The 26,362-nt window shown below is 51.0% G+C and overlaps 1 protein-coding gene across 40 annotated transcripts in view; it reads left to right on the top strand.

The window, feature by feature from the left end:
• Positions 1-25,974, top strand: part of CAMK2G (calcium/calmodulin dependent protein kinase II gamma) — a 64,050-nt gene extending 38,076 nt beyond the window's left edge. Inside the window, exons 11-24 of one of the 40 annotated variants that reach the window (XM_007478409.3) lie at positions 1,049-1,132; positions 1,559-1,601; positions 4,626-4,688; positions 6,289-6,332; positions 13,756-13,788; positions 16,167-16,229; positions 16,439-16,489; positions 18,039-18,083; positions 18,516-18,564; positions 19,601-19,717; positions 21,210-21,285; positions 21,646-21,740; positions 23,232-23,476; positions 24,051-25,974. In XM_007478409.3, the coding sequence (XP_007478471.1) occupies positions 1,049-1,132; positions 1,559-1,601; positions 4,626-4,688; positions 6,289-6,332; positions 13,756-13,788; positions 16,167-16,229; positions 16,439-16,489; positions 18,039-18,083; positions 18,516-18,564; positions 19,601-19,717; positions 21,210-21,285; positions 21,646-21,740; positions 23,232-23,464 (996 nt within the window). In that variant the 3' untranslated portion in view covers positions 23,465-23,476; positions 24,051-25,974. The other 39 variants (XM_007478412.3, XM_056819508.1, XM_056819503.1 and 36 more) reach the window with 39 other exon arrangements.
• Positions 25,975-26,362: the final 388 nt, after the last annotated feature.

The raw sequence follows: 26,362 nt of genomic DNA, 5'->3' as shown, positions 1-26,362 counted from the left end.
TGCCTAGCCCTCACCACTCTTCTGCCTTGGAACCAATATACAGTATTAATTCTAAGGTAGAAGGTGAGGGTTTTTTTTTTTTAAAAGAAGATGGATTGAAAAGGGAAGAAACTAGAAATAGCCTCAGTCAGAGGGCTATTGTAATAGTCTAAGAAAGAAACACCAAGGATCTAAACAAGGGAAAAGTCTAAAGAGGTGGAAGAAAGGTCGTGAATAGAGCAGATATGGTAGAGGCAGGATAAAGATTTTTCTTTTCACTCAGAGATGAAACGATGGGCTGCTGAAGGGAGAACCAAGATAGCCTTCAAGGTTGCAGACTTGGGTGGCAAATGGAGTGATGGTGCCCTCTGTGGAAATCTAGACATTAGGAAGAGGGATGGATGTGGGCAAAAAATATGCCGAGATGCTAATGAAACATTTAGGTCAAGGGATACGTATCCTGGGGACCAAGAAAAGGCCGTTAGATTGAAACGTTGGGAGTGATCAGAAGGACTCTGTTCCCTCTCCGCCATCTTGGTTCTGTCAGTATCTAGATTGAGAAGTTAGGAGAGTGTGGATAACCTGGAATAGAGTCCTTTTTCTGTTTGGGTCTTAATTTCCTTATCTGCAAATTGAGGTAATTGGATTAGATGAATGCTAAGTGACTCCCCCAGATCTAATGGTCTGTGATTCTCAAAGCTCATTATTAACCATCAGACTGTCCTTTCGTTGCCTCCTCTCCCCATGGGAAGATTCGAGTATCCTCTAGAGGCATCATCATACAGTGTTGTTTATTATTCAAACTATTATCATCCTGTAAACCTTGCATTTGTATAATGCATTAACTCTAAAAGTACTTTCCCATCTATTATGTCATTTTGACCTCAGATGCCCCATGTGTTGTGGTAGTGAAGTATGACTGTGCCCATTTTCTGGATGGCCACCATGGTTTTGCCCCTGTCTAAAGCACGTTGGTCCTCGTTCTCTTCTGGACATCAGAGCTGGGAATCTTAGCCAGGGTCCATTCTCTCCTAACAAAACCCCTTCTTTCTCCATTTGCCTTTTTCAGCAACGCTCTACAGTGGCCTCCATGATGCACCGACAGGAGACCGTGGAATGCTTGCGAAAGTTCAACGCCCGGAGAAAGCTGAAGGTGAGCCCTAGACTTCGTGTTCCCCCTTTTCTCACCAACTAATCCAGCCGCTCTGCCCTGTGTAGCCATTTCTGGTCTCCCTGGAAGGAGCAGGGGTTGTAGGGATGGCCACAAGAGTTGTAACTCGGGTGGGATGACCAGGGCATTGTCTAAGGTGCCAGCCATCCTGGAGTTGCTTACCCCAGTTCTTACAGATCCTCCGCTGGTCCGGTACTAAGAGGCACGATAAAGGTCCCATTCCTCTGCCTCCTGTTAGCCTCTGCACCCCCAAGAGATTGATGGTGTGTTCCTCTTCCTGGGGCTCCATGCCTCTGTCCTCCTGAGGACCCTCTGCTTCCCTTCCATCCCCAAGCAGCATGCCCCTCTGTGGAGGAAGAGCTCAGAATAAATGCACCGAGGCTTAGTTGTGCCCTCTTTTTCCCGCAGGGTGCCATCCTCACGACAATGTTGGTTTCCAGGAATTTTTCAGGTAAGTTTCTTGCCAGCAGGGCATTTCAGTCCTTCCAAGGTGAGTTGGGAGGTGGGGTTGGGGGGAGAGTCATCGTCATCTCCTGTTCTCAGGCTGTAGCTTGCCAGGATGAACAAAGGGCATCGGCCAGGCGCTTCCCTCTAAACCAAGACGTTTGGGTCACTCTGCTTGGGTTGAGTCTAATGAATCCTCCCTAGTACATCTGGGCGGCAGCTTCCCCATTTCTTGTGAGGGTCACCTCCCATTCTCTCTCAGCCCGCTCTGGTTATCCAGGAGAAAGGGGGGGATGTGGGAGCCTAAAAAGGAGAGAGGAGGGAGCAGAGCTGTAGTAAGCTCTCCCGTAGTGGGAGCCTGAGTCAGGCTTCACTGCCAGCCTGCTGACTGAGCACATCGAGACCCGTCAGCCTGTTTTTCTAATCCCTGGCAGGAGGCGAGCGAGCCCAGCCCACTAGCCCAGAGAAATTATGCTAGATGTCAAGCTCTTCGCAGAATAAAGTGCTTATTACTTTCTTAATGATAATAATTGTGAAGGAGAGAAGGAACGGAGGGAGAGGACAGGACTTGCTTAACTATGTGAGCATGTGGGAAAGAAGGGAGCAGGATTCAGAGATCAGCCTCCGTGTTTGCATTTCCTCGACTCCCTCTTCTCCTGTCTTATCACTGGGCTTTCTGGCCCAGGGCAGCTTCGGGCAGTCCAAGCCTCATGGCAGGACAGGCTTAGAAGAAAAGGAAAGTGTCCTTTCCCTCTGGGTGCTCACGATCCTTCCTCTCTTCCAGGGAGGAGGTTCCCCTCTCCTCACCCCCTCATTCATTCCTGTAGGCTGTGGGGGGTTGGTTTTTTTTTTCCTTTTCCTTTCTGTTCCATTCTTCTCTCACATTTATTGCTGCTCAGGATGTCAGCTGCTATGATATATTCACTGGAAAACTTGATAGGAGGAAGATATTCAGAAAGCACTGCCCACCGACCTCAGGCAGAATGGGGTTAGACCCTTGTTCTGGGGCAAATAAAAGCCTGGTTTTGAAGAGTAACAATGACCAGCAAGGGGAACTTGGGGGAGACCAGACCCCGGAGCTGTAGGGCTTAGAATAAGCTCTCCAGATGACCAGGGAATGAATGGTAGCCATGAGGCATTGCTGGCCTTTCAGCAGTGGAGTGTGTTACCTGCCTTGTGTCCTGAAGCTATTTATGTTGTGTTCTGGAGAGGAAGCTTGAGTAGCCCTACAAAGGATGGAACTGAGGACAGAATCTAGCTGATTTCTCCTAAGGACTGAAACTAGATTCTTACAACCTGGTTCTCAGCCCCTAATGACTCGATGCTTCTGAAGGCCAAATTTGGTCATTCTGAAATGACCGTAGAGTCCTGCTGGCATTTTTGTGTTGATGTTAGAGCCGTCATTCTGTCCTTTCTCATGTCTTGAGGGGATCTTCTGGCCTTGGGTCTCTCCTTTAGGATCAGCCTCCTCTGTGGTCCCTCCTTGGCGAGCTGAGGTCTTCTAGGTCTTAGAAAGGACAAGGGAGGCATTTCAGCCCAATCCCTAAGAAGCTTTGAATTTTGCTGTTGTTTTCTGTTCCTGTGACTTCTCTCTGCCCTGTAGCTGCCTTAGGCAGGGGAGCTAGGAGACAGAAAAGAGGCCTTGCACTTGGCACTGAGCTGACCCCGCTGGAGGCACTCCAGACTGACCTCTTCTTACCCTGGTCCCTGGAATAGGCATGGAGCAGATCCTGTCTCTGGGAGCTCCCGGGAGAAGAGGCACGTCATATTCCTAATCAGGGAAGAAGGATGAGCCTTTCTTGATCAGGAGCTGGGATGAACATAGTTTAATTATGCCTGGATTAAGTGTGGTCCCCACTTGGTGACAGACGTTCTCCCAGATAGGTGTTGTGGGCACAAAGACCAAAAGGAAACATCCCCTGCCCTTAAGAAGTTTAGATTCCAATGGAAGGAATAAATTACTGGGAGGAAGGAGAAAATTCAAGCAGAAGGGGGAACCCCTGGCTTCCTAGAAGAGTTAAGTCAAGGCTTCAAGGAAGCAGGAAGGATTCTCTAAAGTAGAGACAGAGTTACAGGTATGAGAAGCAGCCAGTGGTTGCTAATGGTGGAATAAGACATGAGCAGTTAAGTTGGGGGATCCACCAAGAGGAGGCCACTAGCTAATATCCACTGGACGTGGGGAACGGATTTCTGCAGGGAGAAATCATTTGCCGCAGTTGCCCCTGTTCTCTTTTTTTTTGTGAGTGCTTGTCCCTGAGGTACCGTCTGCTCCAAATCTGGGCCCTTGGAGAACCGTCAAGGAAACCATCCCCTCTGTCTAACCAGGAGAGAATCAAGGAGGTCCATGGTAAAGGGGGGCAATTGGAGATGACCGTGTAAGATGAGGCCACGTGCGGTCTGTGAATTTTCCTTGGAGCTCAGGGGTGAGGGTTTCTCTAGGGTTTGGAGCCCCGAGAAGCCCAGGGGCTGGCTCACCTCCCTCCAGCAGAGCCCCCAGGGTGGCCTTTGTATCTCCTTGCTCCGGTATTAGGGAAGGAAGTAGTCATCTCCGTAGGATTCTGTCCCCTCGTAGTCTTTGTCCAGTTGTGAGCCCACACCTAGAAAACAGGGACATACCTGGTTTTCTGAGGCTTGGACATGACTCGTGGGTTTCTTGGGTCTTGTCTGTTCCCCCAAGTAGCTCGGTGTGTGTTGGGGTGTCTATGAGGGGCAGGGTTGAGCCTCTTTCCATGTGGTGGAGTTTTTATGTCCCCCCACCCACCCCCAGCCCTTTAAAGCCCTCAAGTCCTTCATGCCACCCACTCCACTGTGCTGAAGAGCAACGACGACTGCCTTGTTGCCCTTCCCCCTGAGACGCTCCTGCTCCTCCCAGCTCGGCTGGCTTGGCCACGATGCCCTTGGCCCTGGTGTGCGTGGGCTGTGAGTGGGCCCCCTTCTTCTTGCCCACTTCTCACGCTCAGGCATGCTAGCTGCTGATTGGCCCCCGTGGCTTCGTGGCGGCTCTTAGCACTGAGAGATTGTATCCCCTCAGTTGGCAGGCAGAGCTCCGCCCCAGCCTTGGCCGCCGTGAGCGCCGCCGGCCTGGCCGGGCAAGGTACGTGGCATGAGTCCTCCCCGCCTGCCTGACCCAGCCCTCTCCCATCCTACCAGGAGGGGCCAGCATGTCAGGCCCACTCACCAGGGAGGTGCCACCCATGCTTGCTGGCTGAGATTGGCATGCAGAACGGACCACCTAACCTGGCATCGTCAGTGCACTGGCATCACTAAGCCCACTAACCAGCTCTGCATGCTGGGCGCTTGCTGACTCTCAGGGGGCTGTAGCCTGGGGGAAATGGAGCTGGGCAGTGGCAGGAATTTCCTCTCGGCTGACCGTGGCAGCCAGGAATGAAGGCTGGTCGGGCAGCCCCCTGGGGCAGCGCTGGGTATGGCCCGGAGCCTACTGGGAGCTGTGATGAGTCCCAAGTGCCGGCTCTCCATCCAGAGAGCAGACGGAGCATCCCAAATCCGGAGCTCTCAGCCCCTCCTGGGGACGAGAACGGACACATTCCGAAGGAACCGACCCCCTCGAAATCTGTTCCCCAGCCCACTGCGCAGGCTAGAGATGGGTCAGGCTAGGAGCTTTCTGTGGTCCTCCAGGAAAGGGCTCTGCCCTCATCTGAGAGACAGAGAACTCGGGGCTCTCGTCTGCCAGGCTCGGATTGTCCTCCAGATGAGGGCAGAAGGACCACATGCCACCCTGAGAGAGAGCCCAGCCAGAGAGAGCCGCTCTTTCCCCCCACATTCAGCAGCTGCCCATTCTTCTAGCTCCTCTACTCAGCCTTCTCAGCCAGCCGCCTTCCTCAGGTCTTCTGACACCAGGGCTCCCCGCTGCTCTGTCCCCGCTGGAACCCCTCCAGTGTCTTGCTGTTCCACCCAACCCTCCCCAGACTTGTGAGGCGAGGCAGCAGACCTCTGAGGAGCCAGAGGCTCGAGCGAGCTGGGCTCACGTTAAACCAAGTGCCAACATTCTGCCTCCTCGAGGCTTACGCCCCTTTGTGAAAATCTGCTTGTTTGCCTCCTGTAGGCTGGTCTCTGTCGGTGTCTGTCTGTCTGTCCTCCTGTTTGTTCTCCTTTGTGCAGTGTGAAACTCTTTTTTTTTTATCTCTTGATGAAGCCTTAGACGTCTCGTAGCCTCAGAGCGTAGCCATCCCCAGTATCTCAGCAGAGCCTAGGGAGAGTGGGTGTCCTTACCCCCTTCTCAGCTGCTCGGCTCCCGAGGATCTGGGCTAGATGTCATTCGACACAGTGTTCTGAATAAACAGTGCGGTCCCTTGGTGGTTGGGCCATGACTGAATGGTGGTTTCTCCCAAGAGATGGAGCATTTCCTAATATAAGACAATGGAGGTATGTCCCAAGGCGGGGAAGATTTGGAGCTCGTTTGGCCCCAGATTCCATGATCCAGTGAGTTTCTGAGGCTGCCTCCCCTCTAACTGAGGGGGGGAGCAAGAAGGACATTCTTAACCTGGGGCAGCCATCCTCTCTGTAGGTTCTGGGGACCAGGAGGATGTCAGAGGGCATGATGGAAGCTCCCCCTGACTGGCCCACAGCTCTTTTGGTCTTTCCATTCTACCAGGAATTCAGATTGGAGAGAGAGTGAGTGAGTGAGAGAAGGTTCGTGCTGCAGGAACCCTGATTTTTCTGCTTTGTCTTCACAGCTGCCAAAAGCCTGTTGAACAAGAAGTCAGATGGAGGTGTGAAGGTAGGTTTCTCATCCACTCCTCAGGCCAGAGACGATAACCTCTCACTCCCACTACACCCACTCCAGGGACTGCCTTTCTGGTTCCCCCCTCTTCCTAGGTTCCTGGGCCTGCTATTTTCCTTTTAAATCAAAATCCTTTTTGGTCTTAAGGCTGTGAAGTTTGGTAGGCTGAGGGGAAAAAAAGGAAATGATGTTTCTTCTCCTCTAAAGGACTCTCATCCAAAATGGTATAACTTGTGTGGCTTGAATCCTATTTCCTCTGGGAGGCTATTGCCTTCTCCCTTATTACCTCCCCTCTGGATTTTTTTTTGGTTACTTAGTTAATATCTTTAACTTTCTCAGCAGAATTATGTGTTGCATAAAATAGCAGAGAAGATGGGCGGCTGTTTGGTGGTTTTTTTTGGTGAGGCAGTTCTCCGTGTTAAACCAGGAAAAGGAAAGTAAGTTGGTCTGTGAGAAGCCCAAAGACCAACAAGGGGCCTCTCTAAGGTGGCTGAGTCAGGGAAGGGAAAAGCTAATTTTATATATTGGTGGACTTTTCATTGAGAGGAAAGAACAGTCAGAAAGTAAAACGAATCCAGGTGGAGGCTTTGTGTCGAAATTGATGCCATCTTGGGCCACTTCACTGGCTGCCGTAAAGAGATTCAACCCACAAAACTGCCCAAGTGTGTAAAATGTTTGAACTGGACTTTTCCCCTAGGACCTATATGTGTGAACATGTACACCCTCCCCTTCCTCCTTCTTTTCCTCTGCCCTAATTCTGTGTGCATGGCTGCTGCTGTGTTCTCCTAGTCCCAGGAAAGGAGGAGTTTAGAACTAGAGCTGGCCCCTCAGATAGAACAGGGGATGAGCAGACATTGGATGGCCCATTTGAAAGGTAGTAAGGGGACCACAGATGGACAGGGGAGAGGATAGGCCTTAGTGAGGGAGAGAGACTTGAGCTTTTTTTCCCTTTGGTGGAGATACTAGATTAAATCAGTTGCCACAGATATATTGAGTTCTTAGTGTGGGTCCAGCATTGTGTTGGGCTCTATACAGAATCATAAAAGATGGATAAAATCTGGCTCTACCTTAAAGAAATGAACCATTTAGTGGAGTAGGAAAACTAAGCACACACAAAATGATTGTGTGTAAAACAATGGAATACTCATTTATTTTAAGGGCGCCCTGGGAACTCGGAGAAAGGAGAGCCCATCAGTCTGGGCTGGCAGAGTAGGAAAAGGTTTCACAGAGATAGCAGGACCCATGCTAGGTCTTAAAAGGATGCATTGCCATTTGGAAAGTGCTTTGCAAACTGTAAAGTGCTATAGAAGTGCTGGCTCCGATGATGATGATGATGATGATGATGATGATGATGATGATGAAGAAAATCTCTATAAGTAAAGGAGAAAGAGTATTTCTGGGTGATGGAGGCAAAGGGCAAGAATGAAGATGGCTTATGTAGGGGGATGATGAGGAAATAGAATTCACTTGAGTGGACTTGCAAAAATACTAGACCCAAGATTGGATAGGAAATAAGAGGCTGAGTTATGGAGGGCTTTGAAAGCTAGACAGTAGGAAGCTATTAAAGGTAATTGAGCGAGGGAGGTACCATAATGAAAGATGGGGATCAGTTAGTCAGTAAACATTTATTAAGACCTACTATGTACCAGGCACTGTGCTAAGCAACGAGCATGTGAAAACAGCTGAAAGAAAATTCCTGTCCCCAAGAACTCACAGTCTAATGACCTGGAATATGATTAGTCCTTAAGCCATGTCTAGAATGAATTGGAAGAGGGCAAATTTTGGAAGTCAGGGAGACAAGCTTAAGGGGCTGTTGCTTTTTAGCTTTGGAAGGGCCCTCAGAAATCTTCTCGTCCAGGGATTCTAGCCCTTTTTTTAATGTCAGAAGACTCCTTTGGCAGGATCTGACAAAGCCTGTGGACCCCTCAGATGTTTAAAAAATAATTGTAAGAAATACTAGATTTCAGTTAGGTTAGTGGTAATAAAGACATAATTTATTGTAACCGTTTGAGTTCATGGATTTCTTATAATCTATCCATGGACTCCTGCTCTCCTCCAACCCATTACTGAAGAACAATCTCCTCTGCCAGTTGGTCGTCTAGCCTTTGGTTGACCTCGAATGAGAAGGCACTCACTACCTGTTGTTTTGCTTTGTTGCCTGGAAGATACTGGAAAATCTTGCATTTGCCCTAACAAGTGGCTTGACCTCTCTTTGCCCCTTGATTTGGGGACCTGTTCTGCAACCTCTGTTAGCCTCATCACTCTGAGGATAAATGACAGCCTCTTGGGTCCTAGGGAAAAGGATGAATGGCAAGAACAGATTAGGAGATGAGGCAAGGCTCTTGGGTGCCAATTCCAGGGGCCCTGGGAGTCTCCTCTAATCGGAGGCATCTCGTGTTTCCCTTGTAGTCAACAAGCATTTATTAAGCAAGTTCATTCATAGGTAAGAAAGGAAGCAGGGACAAAGCAAGAAATTAGAGAAGGCTAGTAAGCTTTCACCTGTGGAGGTGTAAGTAGATGGCTAAAACTCTGGTGAAAGAGAGATAAGAGGCTCTAGAAAAACTCCCTATAAGCACTTTGGATGCCAAACTCCCCTGATAACTATGGTTGAGCCACTTAGACCTCTCAGGAAGGTTTTGTTTCTAAAATAAAAAAGGTTAGAGATCAAGTAGAAAGTTATGATCTGGGATAGTTAAGTGGCACAGTGGATAGAGTGCCAGGAGGACCTGGGTTCAAGTATGGCCTCAGACACTTCCTAGCTGTGCAATCCTGGGCAAGGCTCTTAGCCCTCTTTGTGTAGCTTTACACATTAAGACAGAAAGTAAGGGGGCAGCCGGGTGGTTCAGTGGATTGAGAGCCAGGTCTAGAGATGGGAGGGGGTGGGTCCTAGGTTCAAATCTGACCTCAGACACTTCCCAGCTGTGTGACCCTGGGCAAGTCACTTAACCCCCATTGCCTAGCCCTTATCACTCTTCTGCTGTGGAACCAATACATAGTATTGATTCCACAATGGAAGGTAAGGGCTTAAAAAAAAGACAGAAAGTAACTTTCTTTTAAGAAGAAAGTTATGATCAACTGGGCTGGAGAAAAAATAGGGTTAGATGATACAGAGACTTAGTGAGATAGCTAATAGTATTTAGGTATTTATATTTCTTTAAGTTTGATTCTAAATCATAGATCATCTTTTTAAATCTGGTAATTATGCATATAGTAATTTTGCATTAAAATATGACAATAAGAGTTTTTATTTTTTAAAAACTTAATGGAATGAAAGATTCTGTTATGTTCCATTTGACTAAGTTAACCACACCTTTGAGAAACCCATTTGAGCCACAAGGCTCAAAGCACAAGCTTAGTGTCTAGAGAGAAGTAGCCATCATGTGTATAAAATCCTGACAATACTTTCCAAGAATCATCCTATTCAAGCACAGAGTCTAATCATCAGTAAGCTGGTCCTTTTGGTGGCCATTCTTGGGGCATGACAACTTTTAGAACAAAGAAAGATACAGGACCCTACGTGCTGCAAGCATCTTCATCTTCCATTTTTATGATGGTGATAGAATAAAGAGAGAGAGTAGAAGGTAGAGATCACACAAGTTTTTAGACAGGCTGCATACATTAACTCTTGGCATCCTAAATGCAAGATCCTTGTCCAGTAACCAATGAGTAGACAAACAATTGGACAGGCCAAATATATCAATCTTGACATTCTCATTCTAAACAAAACCAGTAGAGGAAAGGAAGCTGCCACTAAATAGAAGGATGGTCCAAAGGCTCTCCTTGGAGAGGTAAATAAAAGAGTTGACTGAGTTGGTTTTAATGTGGGACCATGGGTAACAAGAACTGTCACTTAAGGGACACTTAGTCACCTCATTTTTAGTGCTCAGTGAAAAGTATTTGCCAAAAGGGCACCCCAAAGTTAATGGCAGCCTTTGTACCCTTACCATTGTGAAGAATGAGCAGAAAGTGAAATTCTGTGATCAGATTCAAACAAAATCAACTCTAACATTCAGTGACTTCAATGCAAAAGTGAACATAAATTAGGAAGACAGGGAAAAATATGCTCTAAACATGGTTCTGGAGTAAGAAAAGGATACTAAAAGATTGGTCAATTATTCTTCTGCATAGGGATGCAGTGGAAACTAGTGGATAGAGCATGGGAATCACAAAGACCTGGTTCAGATCCTAACTAATACTCGTGAATTCTGTCATTCTGGACAAGTTATTTAACCTTTCTAAACCTCAGTTTTCTCATCTGCAAAAAGAAGATAATGACTATATTTAATAGCTACTGCTTAAGGTCATTGGGAAGCCCAAATGAAATAACATTTGCACCCTCGTGGCATTTATATAAATGTCAGCTATTGTTATACAAAAACACTAAGGCTATATATCAGGAATATTTTTCCTCAAGAAGATAGCCACGAGGGGCTCGAATATGGTGAGTACAAAGTTCTGTCATAAAAAAATGAAATTGATTTTCTTCTCATAGATGGGAGCCAATTGTTTACCAATGTGGGAGTCATTTCTGAATGAACTATAGTCATACTCTTGGCTTGTTAAAACAAAGATCAAAATCAACACCAAATTAGAAGAAAGAATGAGAAGATATGGCATGTGATTGTAAACAGCTCCAACTGGACCTATTTCAACAAGCTGTTGATGCCAAAAAAATGGCAAACGGATTTTAAAAACCAGACATCAACACAGACTGTCACTATTTCCTTACAGAAGTTTAACCAATTTAAGTCATTTGCCAAAGCAAGAATGCTTATACAGCCTAGAAACCACTTCAGCCAGCAAACATTTGATCCTTATCTAACAGAGAAGAAAAAGAAGCAAAGGAGGGCAAAATCTTAGTAAGAATCCAGTTACATGAAGACCCCCCACCCACCCACCCAGTATACTTATAGATGAAACTGGGAAGATGATCTGGGAAGATTTCAATAACTCTTTTCTCCAGCAATGACGGTGGAGTCACAACATTTGGTTCCCGGCATCATAGTTATCCCTGATGTGCTATAAAATGAGGAACTAGAGCAGTGGTGTCAAACTCAGAAAGAGGGGCCATTAATTTGTGCCTATGGATCCCCAATGGCCGCATATTGACTTAGTTTTCAAATGTAATGTTAATCTATGTTTTATTTATTTTTACTTATTTTGTTAAGTATTTCCCAATTACATTTTAATCTGGTTTGGGTTGCACTTGGGAACATTGTGAGCCATGTGTTCAACACCTCTGGGATCCCCTTCAGATCTCTATTGATTTTCTAAAGTCTTAATGAGAAAAATCTGCACACATATTAAGGGCATTCTTGATAAAGGTATGAGACTTTCACAAATGATATTTTACAGAATTCTACATTTTTTAAGTGTCTCCCATGTATATCTTTATGACACAAAATTCATAGAGAAATGTTAACACAGAGAACTTTGCAACTCCCTGATTATTCATTTCCTGTGGGGCATAAAAGAGGGAATCATTTCCTCTTCAAAGTTGTTTGACCCTGTCTCAATGGATGTCCTACAGTCTAAATTGGAGAGAGATTTCCTAAAGAGGATGATGTCCTCCAGATGGGTCTGTTGGTGGGTGCCACTGTGCTCTTCAGAACATCACAGAGCCTCTTATAATCGCCCAGGAGAGCCCAGCCCAACTGTACACATGGAGAAAAAAATTCACGGATGGTGGATGAAGATCACATCTTTTCTTGATTATACTCTGTAGTTAATGTCCAGGTAGATGTCGTATATTTCCATCAGTAATGGAACTAGGACACAATTGAATTGGGATGACACAGCTAGGTGGTACAGTGGATAGAGCACCACTCCTGGAGTCAGGAGGACCTGGGTTCAAATCCCTGACCCTGGGCAAGTCATTTAATTTAACCCTGTTTGCCTAGCCTTTGTCCTTCCGTCTTAGAGTTATTACTGGGTAAGAAAGTAAGGATTTAAAAAAGAAGCCAAGCAGGATGGATTACCTTTGGGAAACTGTTGCTTTAGATGACCCTTATCTTCTCCCTGAAACAAAGGCCCATCTTCTTAACAGCAGTCATCTTCTAGGGATGCTATATGAAACACGAAATTCATGGAAGAATTCCAAATTATGAGTCACAGAGTTTAAATGGGAGGACAGAAAGATTGACTCATTTTTGTCTTGTTATGCCATTGCCCCACACCTAGGGCCTTGAGCATAGTGGGCCATTGATTTATGTTTGGTAATGAATTGAAAAAACTGCAGCATATTTCAAGTAAAGAAATGTGGAGGACACACGACGTTAAAGAGATACCATCAGTGATGTCGTAACCACAGGGGAAAAAAAATGGATCAGGCACATGATGAGGGCAGTGATGGATGGAACGATACCCCTAAAAGGTCAGGCTTAGAAGAAGACCTCTCTCACGTCGTGCGGACTCTGTGAAGTTTGTGGGAGGACGTAGTTGAGGGAGGACCCGGGATGATGGTGGCATTCTGAGTCACTGGGAGATCTACTAATGCAGAGATCACAGATCCACTTGAACTCTCCACGTATGTGCACTGGTCTTGAAAACCCAGACTTCTTCCCAACGGATGGTAAATGCCCCCCCGTGTTAGAGGTGTAGATCTCTTTTCTTGGCAGGGCAGAACCCTGAGAGGGTGTTCATGGCCATTGTCCCTCTGAAGGTGCCTGAAAAGAAATCCTCAGGTAGGACTGGGTCTAAAGTAAGGCTCTGAGTTCTAGCCTCTTTTCTGTCCCATGGGGTAATAACAGGGACTCAGAGAAGAGGCAGTCACCACTGCAGGGCTGGGAGAAGAGCCAAAAATAATAACAGCAGCTCACATGGAGAAGGCGGGGATCAGGAGGAGGAGATGGTACTTGAGCTGAGCCTTGAAAGGAATTATGGATTCAAGGAGGAGGAGGAGGAGGGAGAGCGTTCCAGCCAATAGGAATGCAGTCACAGAGAGGAGAGAAGGCATGTCATGTATGGGGAAGAGGGCAGATGGAACCTAGGGTTTACCAAGGCAATTGATAGACAACAAATATGTCAGGAAAGGTAGCCTGGGAGCCAGGCAGAGAAAATGGACCAAGTGCCTTGAGTTTACAAATGGGCACATGGGGTAGGATCGGATCTGGTCGGCATCTGGCTCCAGCCTATTTCTTTACAGGGTGTGTGTGAGTGTGTTGGTGTGTGTGTGTGAGTGAGTGTGTGTGTGTGTGTGAGTGAGTGTGTGTGAGTGTGTCTGTGTGTGTGAGTGGGTGTGTGAGTGGGTGTGTGCACATCCAGGAGTTGTTCATCCTGCCATTGCTGGGCCACACTTCTGGCCTGGCTCCTTCCTCCTGTTCTCTGCTGTGATACGGAGCCCCTGCTCTAAGGCTTTTCTGTGCTTCTTCTCTCATCTCCTCTCTCCCCTTCTCTTTCCCTTTTGCTGTGGTGTGTCCAGAAAAGGAAGTCGAGTTCCAGCGTGCACCTGATGGTGAGCCCGGCCTGCCCACCCATCTGCCCACCCCCTGCTGCCCGCCCGCCCGCCATGCATATTCATCCTCATGCCATGCACGTCTGCTTGTGCTCATTACCACCACATCTGTCACAGGCGGGCAGGTGTGGCCTGTCCTCCTGGGCCGGGCCATTGCACAGGGACATTTCTCACCTCCCTGCAGCCCCAATGGCCTGGAAGTGAGCATGGCGCCCCCTGCCATGGGGGTTGGGCTGTACCCCGCAGCCCAGGGCAGGAGGTGGCCTTGGTATGCAGAGGGTTGGTGCAGATCTCCAGGCACAGGGAGAGGAAGCTGACTCTACTTGGGAAGGAGAGGTTCTTGTCTTTGTTTCTGGGCCGGTGACGTAGTCGGCCCCTTCCTGCAGTGGGGTGCACAGTATGGCAGCCTCCAAACATTCCTCTGAGATTCGGAGGAGCCATGCTGGCCACCTTGCTATTCTTGGTCTCTTGGCCTTTTGGCCTGGTGCTCCCCAGCCTTAGCCAGGACTTGAGCCTTCCTACGGGGAGCCCTTCCCAGCCTTTATTTGTTCTTTCCATGGGACCCAGTGAGACTAGGGCACCATGAACTTAGGAGCCACTACAACAAGAGGCCAAGAGCAAATTCCATTCCTCTGTTATTTCTGGCTCAGGAGAGCGGAGATCGGGAGGGAGTCATTGAGACGGCAACCTAGTTCTAAGAGAAGAATGATTCTCCTTTGGGGTGGACCTTTGCCCAGCTCTACAGGGAGAGTTTTGTGAGGGCCCCAGAGATGAGAGGACAGGCTGTCCTAAGAACCTTGTAAGAGCTAAAGGTTTCATCTGCCAGCAAATCCAGGAGAACTTTGTTCTTGGAGAGGCGTGGAGTAGGAGCAGTCAGGATCCCCGATACCTCTTCCAAGAGCCCATCGTCCTCCGTTCATGGGGGCCCAACACAGTCTTATTTCTGTGGCTCCCTCGTGATTCGTGGTACTAAGTCTTGGGTGCCATCCTTCAACTTGGGATTGAAAGCCACTGAAGGGTAGAATCTAGGTTCAAATCCAGTCTTGGCCACATAGCTCTTGTATGGCCTCGGGCCACTTAGCCTCTTCGCGCCTCCATTTTCTCCTTTGGAACATGAAGGTATTAGACAAGACGACCCTAAAGGTCCCTTCCATCTCCAAGTCTGTGATGCCAAGTCAACCCACATTGGGGAGGGAGGTCCGGGTCCTGCTGCTAAAGTTCTCCATGTTGACAAAATCATGGATGGTTCACCTATTCTCCTACTCTATTCTTCTGATGGCTTTGGGTCTGGTGCCGTGGACCCCAGGACAGAAGAGGGGGGCAGTTCCTCAGTCCCTCCAGGCACAACTCTAGAGAGGTACGACAGCCTGGGAAGTGTGGTCTGGTGGTGGTTCTCCGCTTCCCACCGACCTTTGAGTATTCTGCATCAAGGATCACGCTTCATTCTGGCCTGATCCAGAGAATAGACCGTCGTTTCCCTAGGCAGAATCAGCCGCAGCCCTTGACCCCTGCAGATGCAACATGGGATGTCTTCCTGGTAGGAGGTTTACTCTTTGCCATGTGACTGGAGTGGTACCCAGCTGTCCCGTCAGCATCCACTCTCTGGATTTCTGCTTGCAGGATGTAGCTAGCTGTTCTTGGCAGTTGTCTTTCATTTTCTGCAGCCTTTATCTGTTCGAGCATTTACCACGCAGAGAGTGGAGCGAGCAGGATGGCCCTGTCCATCCCTGGGTCGGTGGATAGATTTTTGAACCCAGGACCCTTAGACAAAAATGGAAAACTATTCGGGAAATCACTGCCCCGAGGTGTGCTTTTTGCCTCTGGAATGATCTCCCTCCTTTGACAGGAATAACAGACTTTGAAATCCACGTCTCCTTTTCCATTGTGACTTCATCCTTTGATGTTTTAGGGCGTCTCATTCTGCTATTAGGAGAAAAAAAGGGATCTGAGCCCCAAGTCAGGGCTCAGGTTCTGATCGCGGTTTTGTCTCTTTAGGACCCAGAATCCAAAGCTTTCTTCCCTCAGTAAAATGAGAATCCTGGTTTCCTTGATGTGCCACAAGAACTGGTAGATACCAGAGTGGATCTTGAAGAGCAGCCTGGGGGCTGGGCGTTCTCAGAGACTGTCTTGGTGCCGGGAGCCCCTGGGCTGCTCCCAGCTGCCCCTGCCTGACGTGGGGAGGCCCCCGTGGCCTCTGGTCTGCTCCTCTCACCCATCTCCACAGCCATCGCTCCCATTTACATGGTAGTGTGGAGGCTGCCTCAGGCCCAGCTCCTCTGGGGCCAGGGTCAGGGGTGAAGGGGGGTCTGGGAGAATCGCCTGGGCTACCTGTTAACACTGGGGGAACTAAACCATCTGTTTTCTTGTCTCAACTACAGAGCAACAACAAAAACAGTCTCGTAAGCCCAGTCCAAGAGCCTGCGCCATTGCAGACGGCCATGGTACCTCCTGACTCCGGCTTCTCCACCTCCTCCCGCCTCTGCCTCCCCCCTTCCCCTCTCCTCTGGGGGCTGCCCCTTCTCCTTCCTCCCCTCTCTTGGCTTTTTCATTCCCCCTCCGCACATAGAGCAAGCAGCTTTTCTCACCACCATATCCCTTCCCTTTCATGGGCTGCCTCTGACCCTGCTTGGCCTTCCTCCTCCCTCTGCAGTCTCATCGCTACTGCTGCTGCCGCTGCTACTCTTGGGGAGGGGAGTTGGAGGTGAAGCCATATCCCCCTTCATGCAGGGCCGGGGCCATGAGGGGAATTGCTTTGGGATGGCAGGCCTCCGAGCTGTGCAAGCAGCCAGGGTCCAGCGAGGCTCAGGGCTTGCTGGAAAGGAAGACTAGGCTCTGCCGCCCTGGGGTGGGAAGAATGCTGGAGGTGGAGTGAGGAGGACTTGCTTTCCCAGCCCAGCTCAAGGCTAGCGTGGAAATAGCACTTTGGATAGGTTTTCTCATCTGGTCCTCAATCACAACCCAGGGAGACAGGGGTGACGTATTAGCTCCATTTGACAGAGGAGGAAACTGAGGCTAAGAAGTTAAATGGCTTGTCTGAGGTCATACAGCCAAGATTTGAACTCGGGTCTTCCTGACTCACCCAAGTGCCTTTTTTTACCTGTGTGACCTTGAGCAAATCATTTCATCTCATGGGTCCTCGGTTTTTCCGTCTGTAAAAATGAAGGGGTAGAACTCGTTGGCTCCTGACGTCCTGTCCTGCGCTAGCTGTATGATGGGAGCTTATATGGGTTCCTAAGGGACCCCCCAGCCCGCTGAACTCTTCCTTTAAATCTGTATGAATTTGGGGGGACGGTGCAGAGCTATGCTCTTGTGGCCAGCAACAGCTGTTGGCAGGGAGGTCATGGCAGGTCCTTTTTCTCCCTGCTGGGGCATTTAGAGGGGTACGAGCTTTGGGGAAAGTCAGAAGGTGGATGCACCGGAGGGCTTCCTAGGCATAACTGAATAGGGGGTGTAGACCCGTCTTCCTCCACCTTCCTCCCATACCTGGTAGACTAGTTAAAAGAACACTGGGTTTGGAATGAGGGGCCCTGAGTGTGAAGTCTGCCACTTAACTACCCGCAGCCCTTTATTGGTAAGAAGAGGGGCAGGGGGTCTAGAGGACCCCCCAAGGGCTCATCCTGTTGTCAGTGTTCTTGGGGAGCTCAGCTGACCTCCTCTATCCACAATTCCAACTTCATGGCTATTCCGGTGCCTGCTTCCCATTGATTTCTAAAGATCAAGTGTCTTTCAAGGAGAAAACAAAGAAATGAAGTAGAAAAGTCACGATAAAAGCTTTCGTCTCTCCACTTCTGTCGTATCTAGATGGAGAGGAAGCATGGTCCAATGGCTAGCTTAGAGTCTGTTAGACCTGGCGCCGGAGGCCAGCCTCAGCAGCCTAGTAGCTATGACCCTGGGCAAGTCCCAGCCCCTCTGGGCCTCCCATTCTTCATCCATAGAGTGAGGTAGATGGCCTCGATGGCCTCCAAGGTCCCTTCCAAGTCCAACTCTATCCTCCTGTGGCCTCTTAACTCCCTTTAGGCCCTCCAGGGTTAGGTGTCACATTCCTATGTGAAAACCCAGGATTTCCCAGTCTCCCCTGGGCAGCCAGGGGTCTTGGAGCTGAGGTTGAATTGGAAGACTTGGTCCTTTGGGGATTGATTTTCTGCCAGGCAGCTACTACAGTGCCCCTGGGGAAACAGAAGAGAGCCCCTCTGGAGAGAAATGCAGCCCTATCTCGACAGGAGGGCAACTCCCCTCTTCTCCTCTCACAGGAACCCCAAACTACCGTGGTACACAATGCAACAGACGGAGTCAAGGTGAGTGTGGTCCCCGGCCCTGCCTGCCTCCTTTTCAGCCTGGGGTCAGTACAGGACCAGAGGGGAAGAGGGATGTAGCTTAGACCATTTCCCTGGATCCTGTACCCCCTTCAGGGATGCTGAGGGCTTATTTCCCTCCTTCACTGCCAGCAGGAACCTAGGCTGAAATGGAGACAGCCAGCCTAGTTTTCTTGGCTGTATGTCCTGGAAGAGCTGGACTTGGTCCTCAGCAAGGAGAGTCTGTGCTTTGATTACGCCTTAGCCATCCCCGTTGTGTCTCAGCCGGGCAAGGATGGAGTTGTACAGGAGGGCTCGGGAAGTCATCGCTCTCCCTTCTTTTCCTTGGAGCTGCCTCCCACTCCCTTCTTTTCTCTTCCTCCCGGCTTTTGAGGGCTGAATGGACAGTAACAGGCTCTTTTTTTCATCCGGCAGGGCTCCACAGAAAGTTGTAACACCAATACTGAAGATGAAGACCTCAAAGGTAAGAGGGGAGAGGGAATCTTCTCCATAGCTGACTTCGCAAGGGACAGCAGGGACTTCTTCGGGCTCCGGGCAGCGGGGTCCTGGGATAGGGAGAGGAAAGGGGTCCGGCGGGGTTAAACAAGCATCCATCTCACCTTCGCCCCAAGTTCTTTCTGAGCCTGTGCCATTGCCCGTCCTTCCGAGGATACGGCTCAAAAAGCAGTGCCTGGGGGCGACGGGGACCTGGTCCTCTAGAAACCAGAATGGTATTGGAGATGTCAAAGTCGCACCTGAACTCCCCCCTGCCCATTACAAAGCCAACGGGGTCTGGGAATGTTGTTAGAATAAGACAAAAGAAGGAGGGAAGGACCTAGTAAAAAAGCACCGGCGGGGAGGTCTGGTCCCAAGCCACCCTTCCTCCAGGACACTCCAAGCCTACAACCACGGGCCCCATTGCAGTTAGAATAGAGGGAAGGCGAGGAAGCAAACTGCAGCACCTACGGCTCCTGGGCCCTGGTTCCGGATCCTTTTGTCTGCTCCCTCTCCCCCTCCCCCCAGGCCAAACCCAAGGGATATTGGCAAAGCTGGGAGCTCCTCAGAACCAGTCCCGACCCAGGGACAATAAAAGGGCCAGACCTTTGAAGCCCAACAGAAACAAGCGTTTTAGCATGGAATAAAGACTACTTGCAGGTCGTGGGAGGGCTAGGATGGAGGAGATAAAAATGGTACCCAAGGAATGCTGGTAGATTGGAAGAAGCCGGTTCGCTGCCCCATGCTCATGGACAGGACGAGTGCCTCCTGGCTCTAGGGTCTTCGGTTCCCCTTTCAAAGGTTCTTTAAGTCAAAGATGCACCCGTTGGCCTTTCCACTTGCCTCCAGACGGGGAAGCCTTGGGACAGAGGCAGTGGCTGGGGTCTGGGCCAGAGCCCAGCGGCAGCGTGAGACTTCATCGTGGCCCCAGCTCTCCAGTAGCATGGGCTTGGGGGTTCCCGTCTGGCTTGGGGGTTCACCTGCCTTGTTTTGTCTGTTTTGGCCACCCTCCCCTGCTCGGCTAGCTGCCCAGCTCCGCACTGGGGATCGCAGCAGCTTGGGGTCTGATGGACGGAGTCCCCGGGACAGAACAGCCCCCTCAGCAGGCATGCAGCCCCAGCCTTCTCTCTGCTCCTCAGCCAGTAAGTTGGAGGGAGGCACGCTCCCCATCCCCTCCATCCGCCCGGCTCCCCTTGCACTGAAGCTCTCCAGCGAGCCCACGGACAGGAGCCAGGCCGGCGGCGCCAGGGTCGAGGGCACAGCCTCTGCCTGGGGGTGGGGCGGACGTGTGGAGGCAGCGTGATCGAGAGAGCAGCCTCCCTGGGTGCCTAGGGAAGGGTCATGGAGGTGCAGAAATCTTGTTGTGGCCCCGGGTGGGGGGGCAGGCGGCCGTCATCACGCAGGAGGCTGTGTCCCCGGAGAAGCTGCGCAGACGCGGGGAGGTGTTGGACGATCCAGCTGGTCTTCCCCAGCTGCCGGGCCCCCTGGGCAGAGAGGCCACCCTCCTTTTCTCGCCCCCCATTTTCCTCTGGGCCCGGCCCCCCCGCTAGCCAGATGGCAGAGCAGAAGGGGGAGAGAGGCTCTCGGCCTGGGCGGCCTGTGTGTCCAAGCGCGCTTGCACGTGCTTGCCTGCAAGGCTGTGGAGTTTGGGTTGCTGCCTGCCCAGGGGTGCCTGTTGGCTGTGCGCGCGCCCCGCCGTGGGTGACGCTCTGGCGGGGCTTTGCCGCCCCTCTCCCTACCCCTCCACCCCGGGCTGCAGCGGAATGCTCTTCTAACGCTTGCATTTGTCTTGCAGCCGCTCACTCCTGGGAGGAAAGGCTTATGGCCTGGGACGGGCCGGGGCTCCCGTCAGGGCTAGCACGGGCTCAGTCCGAGCCCTCCCTCACTCTCGTGGTGCCTTTCGATCTTAGTGGCGCTCCGTGTAAGTGAGCTGCCCGGGAGTGTAGGCTGCTCCCCTCACAGCCCCCCGCCCGCCTGCCCCTCGTTCAGGGCTCCGCCGCGGCCCAGCCGGATGGCCGGCGGGAGCCGTGGCGCAGGTCGGGGCCCCCAGCGCTGCTGTGGCTGCTCCCTTTCTGCTCTCTGGTGTGGGGCTGGCCGGGGCCCTGGCTTCTAGCTAACACAGGCACGCCCTGCCCCCTGTGTGCCAGGAGAGAATGGGGCTGGCCGTCCTTTCCGGCCTGGCCCTGCTGCCATCTTTTTACCCAGGAGGGGCTCGGCTCCCCTGGCCTAGGGACCAGAGCCATTTGGAGCTAGTCCGGGGCTGCGGGAGCACCTGGCTGGGAGTGTGGAGGGAGGAACCTTTGGGGACGGCTTGGGCTGGCAAGGATAGGAGAGCGAGCCTGCGAGCGGACTTTGGTGGACGACGGAATCTTCCTCGTGTGTCTTTGGGGGTTACCTTGGGTTTGGCTGTCGATGTAGGAGGAGGGCACAAGCCCGAGACCCCCCCCCCCTCAGCTGTCCTGGGGGGCTCCGAGGGGTGGGAAAGGATGGTCAGGGTGGGAAGGCCTGGCTTAAAGGTAGAGGGAATAGAATATTGTAACCTGGGGGCAGAGGGGTTCCGGGAAGGAGCAGGGGGGCTTTCCCCGGGTTCTCCCCACCCCTGGGCAGGTGAATGGCAGGGTTTTTCTCCCACAGTTCGGAAACAAGAAATCATTAAGATCACGGAGCAGCTGATTGAAGCCATCAACAATGGGGATTTTGATGCCTACACGTGAGTAGAAGGGCATGCTGTGGGGCAAAGCTCACTTCCCAGAAGAAAGTGCCCATCTGACCTCAGGGTGTCTGTCCTAAGAAGAAAACGGGGTTCCTTCGGGGCCTCGGGGGACTGGCGTGCTGAGCCTCAGCCAGTTGGGCTCCTCATGGGACAGCCTTGCCCAGGAGGCTCTCCGAGGGTCTCCGAGCTTCCTGGTGGGTGCGAGGGAAAGCCCAGGACTGCTACCGAGACCAGATGACAAAGGATCAGATCATGTGCCCTGATTCCTAGCATATGGCTGGTGTGCTGCAGCCAAGGAGAGGGAGGGATACAGAGAGATGCCCCAAGAACGCTGCTCTGACTGGCTTTCTTCCACAGGAAGATCTGTGATCCGGGCCTCACCTCCTTCGAGCCTGAGGCCCTCGGCAACCTGGTGGAGGGGATGGACTTCCATAAATTTTACTTTGAGAATCGTGAGTGGGTTCGTGCTGCTGAGATACTCCCACCTGCCTCCTCTCACTTCCTTCTTCCTCCGCCTGCCTTCTTCCCCCTTTGCAGCCCTCCCTTCTTTCCGTCTGCTTATCTCAGCCTCTTGCTTCTGTATATGCTTCCATCCTTCCCCCAAGACTGCTGTAAGCTTGCCAAGAAAGTAGAGCTTGCCGTCCGGGCCATGGCCATGGCTTACAATCTCTGCCGTGTCAGTCTGGGTCAAGTACTGGCAAATGAGGCACCTGGGTTGATCTCAGCAAATACGTAAATGATTAACCGTAGCTTTAAGTCTCCTAATAGAGCAGCTTACAGTCCGGGTGAGAATGGAAGCTATTGGGCAAGTTAGATGGCTAAAGAGGTCCCTTTGCAGCCTTGTCTGGCTGGGCTCGAATTCCGGATTTTGAGGAAGGAAGCCATGAAGGTGTTGGGTTCAGACCTTAAAGACTTCTTGGCTGGATCTGTCACTGATTCAGATCCATTAACCATCCTGGGGGGATACAGATGACCCCTACTGAGGCCTGCGAACCCTTCATGCCCTTCGACCTCACATAGATCCTCCACAGCTGTCAAGAAACCTACGAGCAGCTGTTTCCAAACTTTTTGGTCTCAGAGCGCTTCTATGCTTTTTTTTTCCCTTTTTAAAACCCTCAAGTATCTTTTCCAAGGCAGAGCAGTAAGGGCCAGGCAATTGGGGTTTAGTGATTTGTCCAGGGTAACACAGCCAGGCAGTGTCTGAGGCCACATTTCAGGCATGGTGCTCCCGGGCTGCCCCCAAATGAATTGGGAATGTCAGAGGCTACTCGTACTCGCCCTGCATCTCTCTTCTGCCCGTTGGGTGACCCTTCCCTTGCCTTTTTCAGAGAGGGCCTTTGGGAATTCTTCGGGGGTAGAAGCCCATTCCTGATTCAGACGCCCTCCCTCTCCCTCCCACCTTCTTGACCCAGTCCAGCTCTGGTGCCAGCACACATCTGTTGTCTCATCCGTTTGCCTCCCCGTCCCCGGTGTTCAGCTGGGCAGAGGGGAAACTTTGGATCACCTAGAATGCGTGTGACTTCTTGAAGCCTCGAGCTTTCAGAAGGCTTGCCTATTCTCATCAAGATTAGAATGCCCATCGATAAAACCCGTACTGGCTCCTCTGAGATCTGCCCACCCAGCTCCATTTGCCTTTCTCCCCAAGGACCCTGTGCGCCCTGGGAACTTCCTGGATGCAGTGCTGGGCGATCACAAGCTTTGTAACCGTCCTACTTCCTGTCACAAGGGGGCCTTTTGCATTCCAAGTTAGCGGTTTGGTTGCGCTTAGATAAAGGGGTGATGATGCGATAGGGTTATCACAGCCCACGCTGCGCCGACGGCTGTTTGGTAGAGATAGAGCAAGCCCCAGACTTTGGGGGAAACGTTGGGGTGCTGGCACCAGGGCAGGAGAGGACGCCGGGTCAGTTCCACATTGCAAGCCTAATCCTTGTTCCTCCCTGCAGTACTATCTAAGAACAGCAAGCCCATCCACACGACCATCCTGAATCCCCACGTGCATGTCATTGGGGAGGACGCAGCCTGCATCGCCTACATACGCCTTACCCAGTACATTGATGGCCAGGGCCGGCCCCGTACTAGCCAGTCTGAGGAGACCCGAGTCTGGCACCGCCGTGACGGCAAATGGCTCAATGTGCACTACCACTGTTCGGGGGCCCCTGCTGCCCCGCTGCAGTGAGCTCTCCCTCAGGTGAGCCCCGTGGCTGGGAGTTGAGATGAGCAATTGGGGGACCCTCTAGGACCTTTCACCCAGTTCAACGGATCAAAGATTTATTAAAATTTGGGGGCAACTAGGTGGCTCTTAGTGGATGGAGAGCCAGGCCTAGAGACGGGAGGTCCTGGGTTCAAATATGGCCTCGGACACTTCCCAGCTGTGTGACCCTGGGCAAGTCACTTGACCCCTATTGCCTAGTCCTCACTGCTCTTCTGCCTTGGAGCCAATACACAGTATTGATTTCAAGATGGAAGGTCAGAGTTTAAAAAAATATATTTATTAAAATTTATTAAATAGGAGGCTAGGGACAAAATCCTCTGCCAGGTGTTGGGTTTATAAAAAGAATAGAAAACTGTGCCTGTTCTCAAGAAGCTTTCATTCTAGTGGGGACTGGACAGTCTTTGGGTGAAGGGTTGGGGAGAAGGACCTATATTTCCTGCCCTGCCACCTTCTCATGCCTCTGCCCACCCTGGTACGATGTGGGTAGAAATTCCTATAATTTACCCTTGTCCTTCACCCCCATGGCCTATTCCTGTGTTCTTTCCGGCAGTGATGTTAGGAGATTCCCAGCCAGAGGTCGAACCTTCGCAGCCAGCGGCTCTGGAGGGCCTGAGTGACAGCGGCAGTCATGTTCGTTTGAGGTTTAAAAAAACAATTAAAATTACAAAGCGGCAGCAACCAATGCACGCCCCTGCATGCAGCCCGCCCGCCCATCGTGTCTGTCTCTGCTGTACCGAGGTGTTTTTTACATTTAAAAAAAAAGAAAAAGAAAAAAAGATTGTTTTAAAAAAAAGGAATCCATACAGCTGATCATGTTTTAAAACCACCTGCAGCCCCTCCCTGGGCTGGCAAGAGGGCAGGAGTTTGAGCATCAGGCTCCTCTACCTGGCAGTGAGTAAGCCCAGGCTTGCCAATCCCCATGGACTCTTGGGGGAGTGGGGCCCAGGCAGGAACTCTTGACCCTGCCCCTGCTCCAGGCCACAAAAGCGACTGTGCGCGGGGTCATCCGGATCTCTGCAGCCCCTGAGGTGGCTTGCCCAGCCCTGGGTCCTAGGAATGGACTTCTTCAGAGTGTGCACGTGAGCCCAGAGGGAAGGCCAGACCGGCGACAGGTCATGAGATGGCTAATGCTTGGAGCTTATTTTTCCCTTCCCAGGGGGAAGATGGCATCCTCCCCAGGCAGCTACCATTGCAAAGGCAGCACTGAAAAGCAGCGGTTCCAAGATGGTGGGCTTGCGGCTGGGATTTTACTGTACTGTTCACTTAGCATAGCCAGGAGGCTTGGTGCTGCAGAAATGTGTCCACTAGGAAGCAGGCAGAAACCTGGTGTTAGTATGACATGTACTCCCTCATCCATCTATTTCTATAGGATGCACAACCACGCATGGGTCTGGGTACCAAGGCCTGGACCCCCAGCTGGGAAGGGGTAGGGGCTGCCGCTTTGCTTGTTGTTTGTTCTAGTATGACTTGGCCAGGATGGAGCCCTGCTACTCCCCCTGTAGCCTTGGGCAATTCCATTTCTGTGCCGATTTTAGTTGTCTTTGTCTTGCCTTTTTTTTTCATGGTGATGGCCCCAATTCCAAACCTCATCTGGGCCTGGGGCCACTACAGAGTGCCCTAATGGGAATGGGAGACATGGGACTGTCCATCTTGTTTTCTCTCTGGAGTTGGCTTGTCTAACTCTTGCCTAGGTGTCCCTACTTCAAGAGACCTCTCTACTGACCAACAGAGGCTGAGAATTGCTGCTGGAGAGTCTGCATGGGCCTTCACCTTCCTCTACCCTGCATGCACCCCAAAAAAGGAGGTGCCCAGGGCCATGGCTCCCCTCAATTTTCCTTCCTATTCCCAGGGGGTTCTACTGCCACAAGGGAGGGAATTGCACCTCACACAGGAAGAAGGAAAGGTGTTTGAGGACAAATTAGGTCATGTGCCAGGGTCCTGTGCACAAATACTGACCTACCTGCACCTTTCCAGGGAAGGTGGGCAGGCCCCAGAGCCCCTGGAGTGCCTTCAGAGTATGAAGCTATAGTGATTGGGGGCAGGAGAGGAGCTGAGAGCCCCCAAGGGCCAGGTGTGCATGCCCACCCTCTGGGCCCCAGGCCCCCTTTCCTTTCCTGCATTCTGCATTGCCAGCACGCAGACAACTTCACAACATGGTTTGGTTTTGCAGTCTTTGAGACAAATGGTCTTTGAAACCCATAGCTTGATATTGGCTGCTCCAGCCCCACCTCTCCTTAGCATTCTTACTCTCCTCTTCTGGGGCTAACGTCAGCATCTATAGAATTTAGATTATTAAAAAAATCACCTTTTAAACAGGAAATGGAAGGCATTTGATGCAGAATTTTTGCATGATGACATAGAAATAATTTAAGAACTAGCTAGTGTTTGTTCTGAATGTTGGTAGACCCTTCATAGCTTTGTTACAAACGAAACCTTGAACTAAAGATATTTAATAAAATAACATTTAAACAGTCCACAGTGTTGTTGGTTTTGGGGGCTCATAGCTAAGTATTTGACACTAGGAGAAGGGGGTGCTGGGTTCCAATGGGTCCGTGTCTGTCCCCGACGAGTGTGTACGCCTGCCCCTCCCTCTCTCTCCAGCCTAGCTCCGTGGAGTGGTTGTTTGGGTCTTTGGAGACACGTGGGGGGAAGCCTAGGGTGAGAATTAAAGGAGGGGTGGGGGAATCATTGACTAGACTCTCCGACCTCAGAGGTGGTTGTGTCTTAGACTGATAAAGCCTCGGACCCTTTGTAGAGTCCACTTACGGAAAATGAGCGTCTCCTAGGCGCCCATCAGCCCCTAAACATCCCAGGCCACGTCAAGCCCTCTGCTTGCCCAGCTTCCCGGTTCGACCACCATTC

The sequence above is a fragment of the Monodelphis domestica genome, chromosome 1, assembly GCF_027887165.1.
Source record: "Monodelphis domestica isolate mMonDom1 chromosome 1, mMonDom1.pri, whole genome shotgun sequence".
Classification (NCBI taxonomy): domain Eukaryota; kingdom Metazoa; phylum Chordata; class Mammalia; order Didelphimorphia; family Didelphidae; genus Monodelphis; species Monodelphis domestica.
The sequence above is the reverse complement of the archived record's forward strand: the minus strand, read 5'-3'. Positions and strand labels throughout refer to the sequence as shown.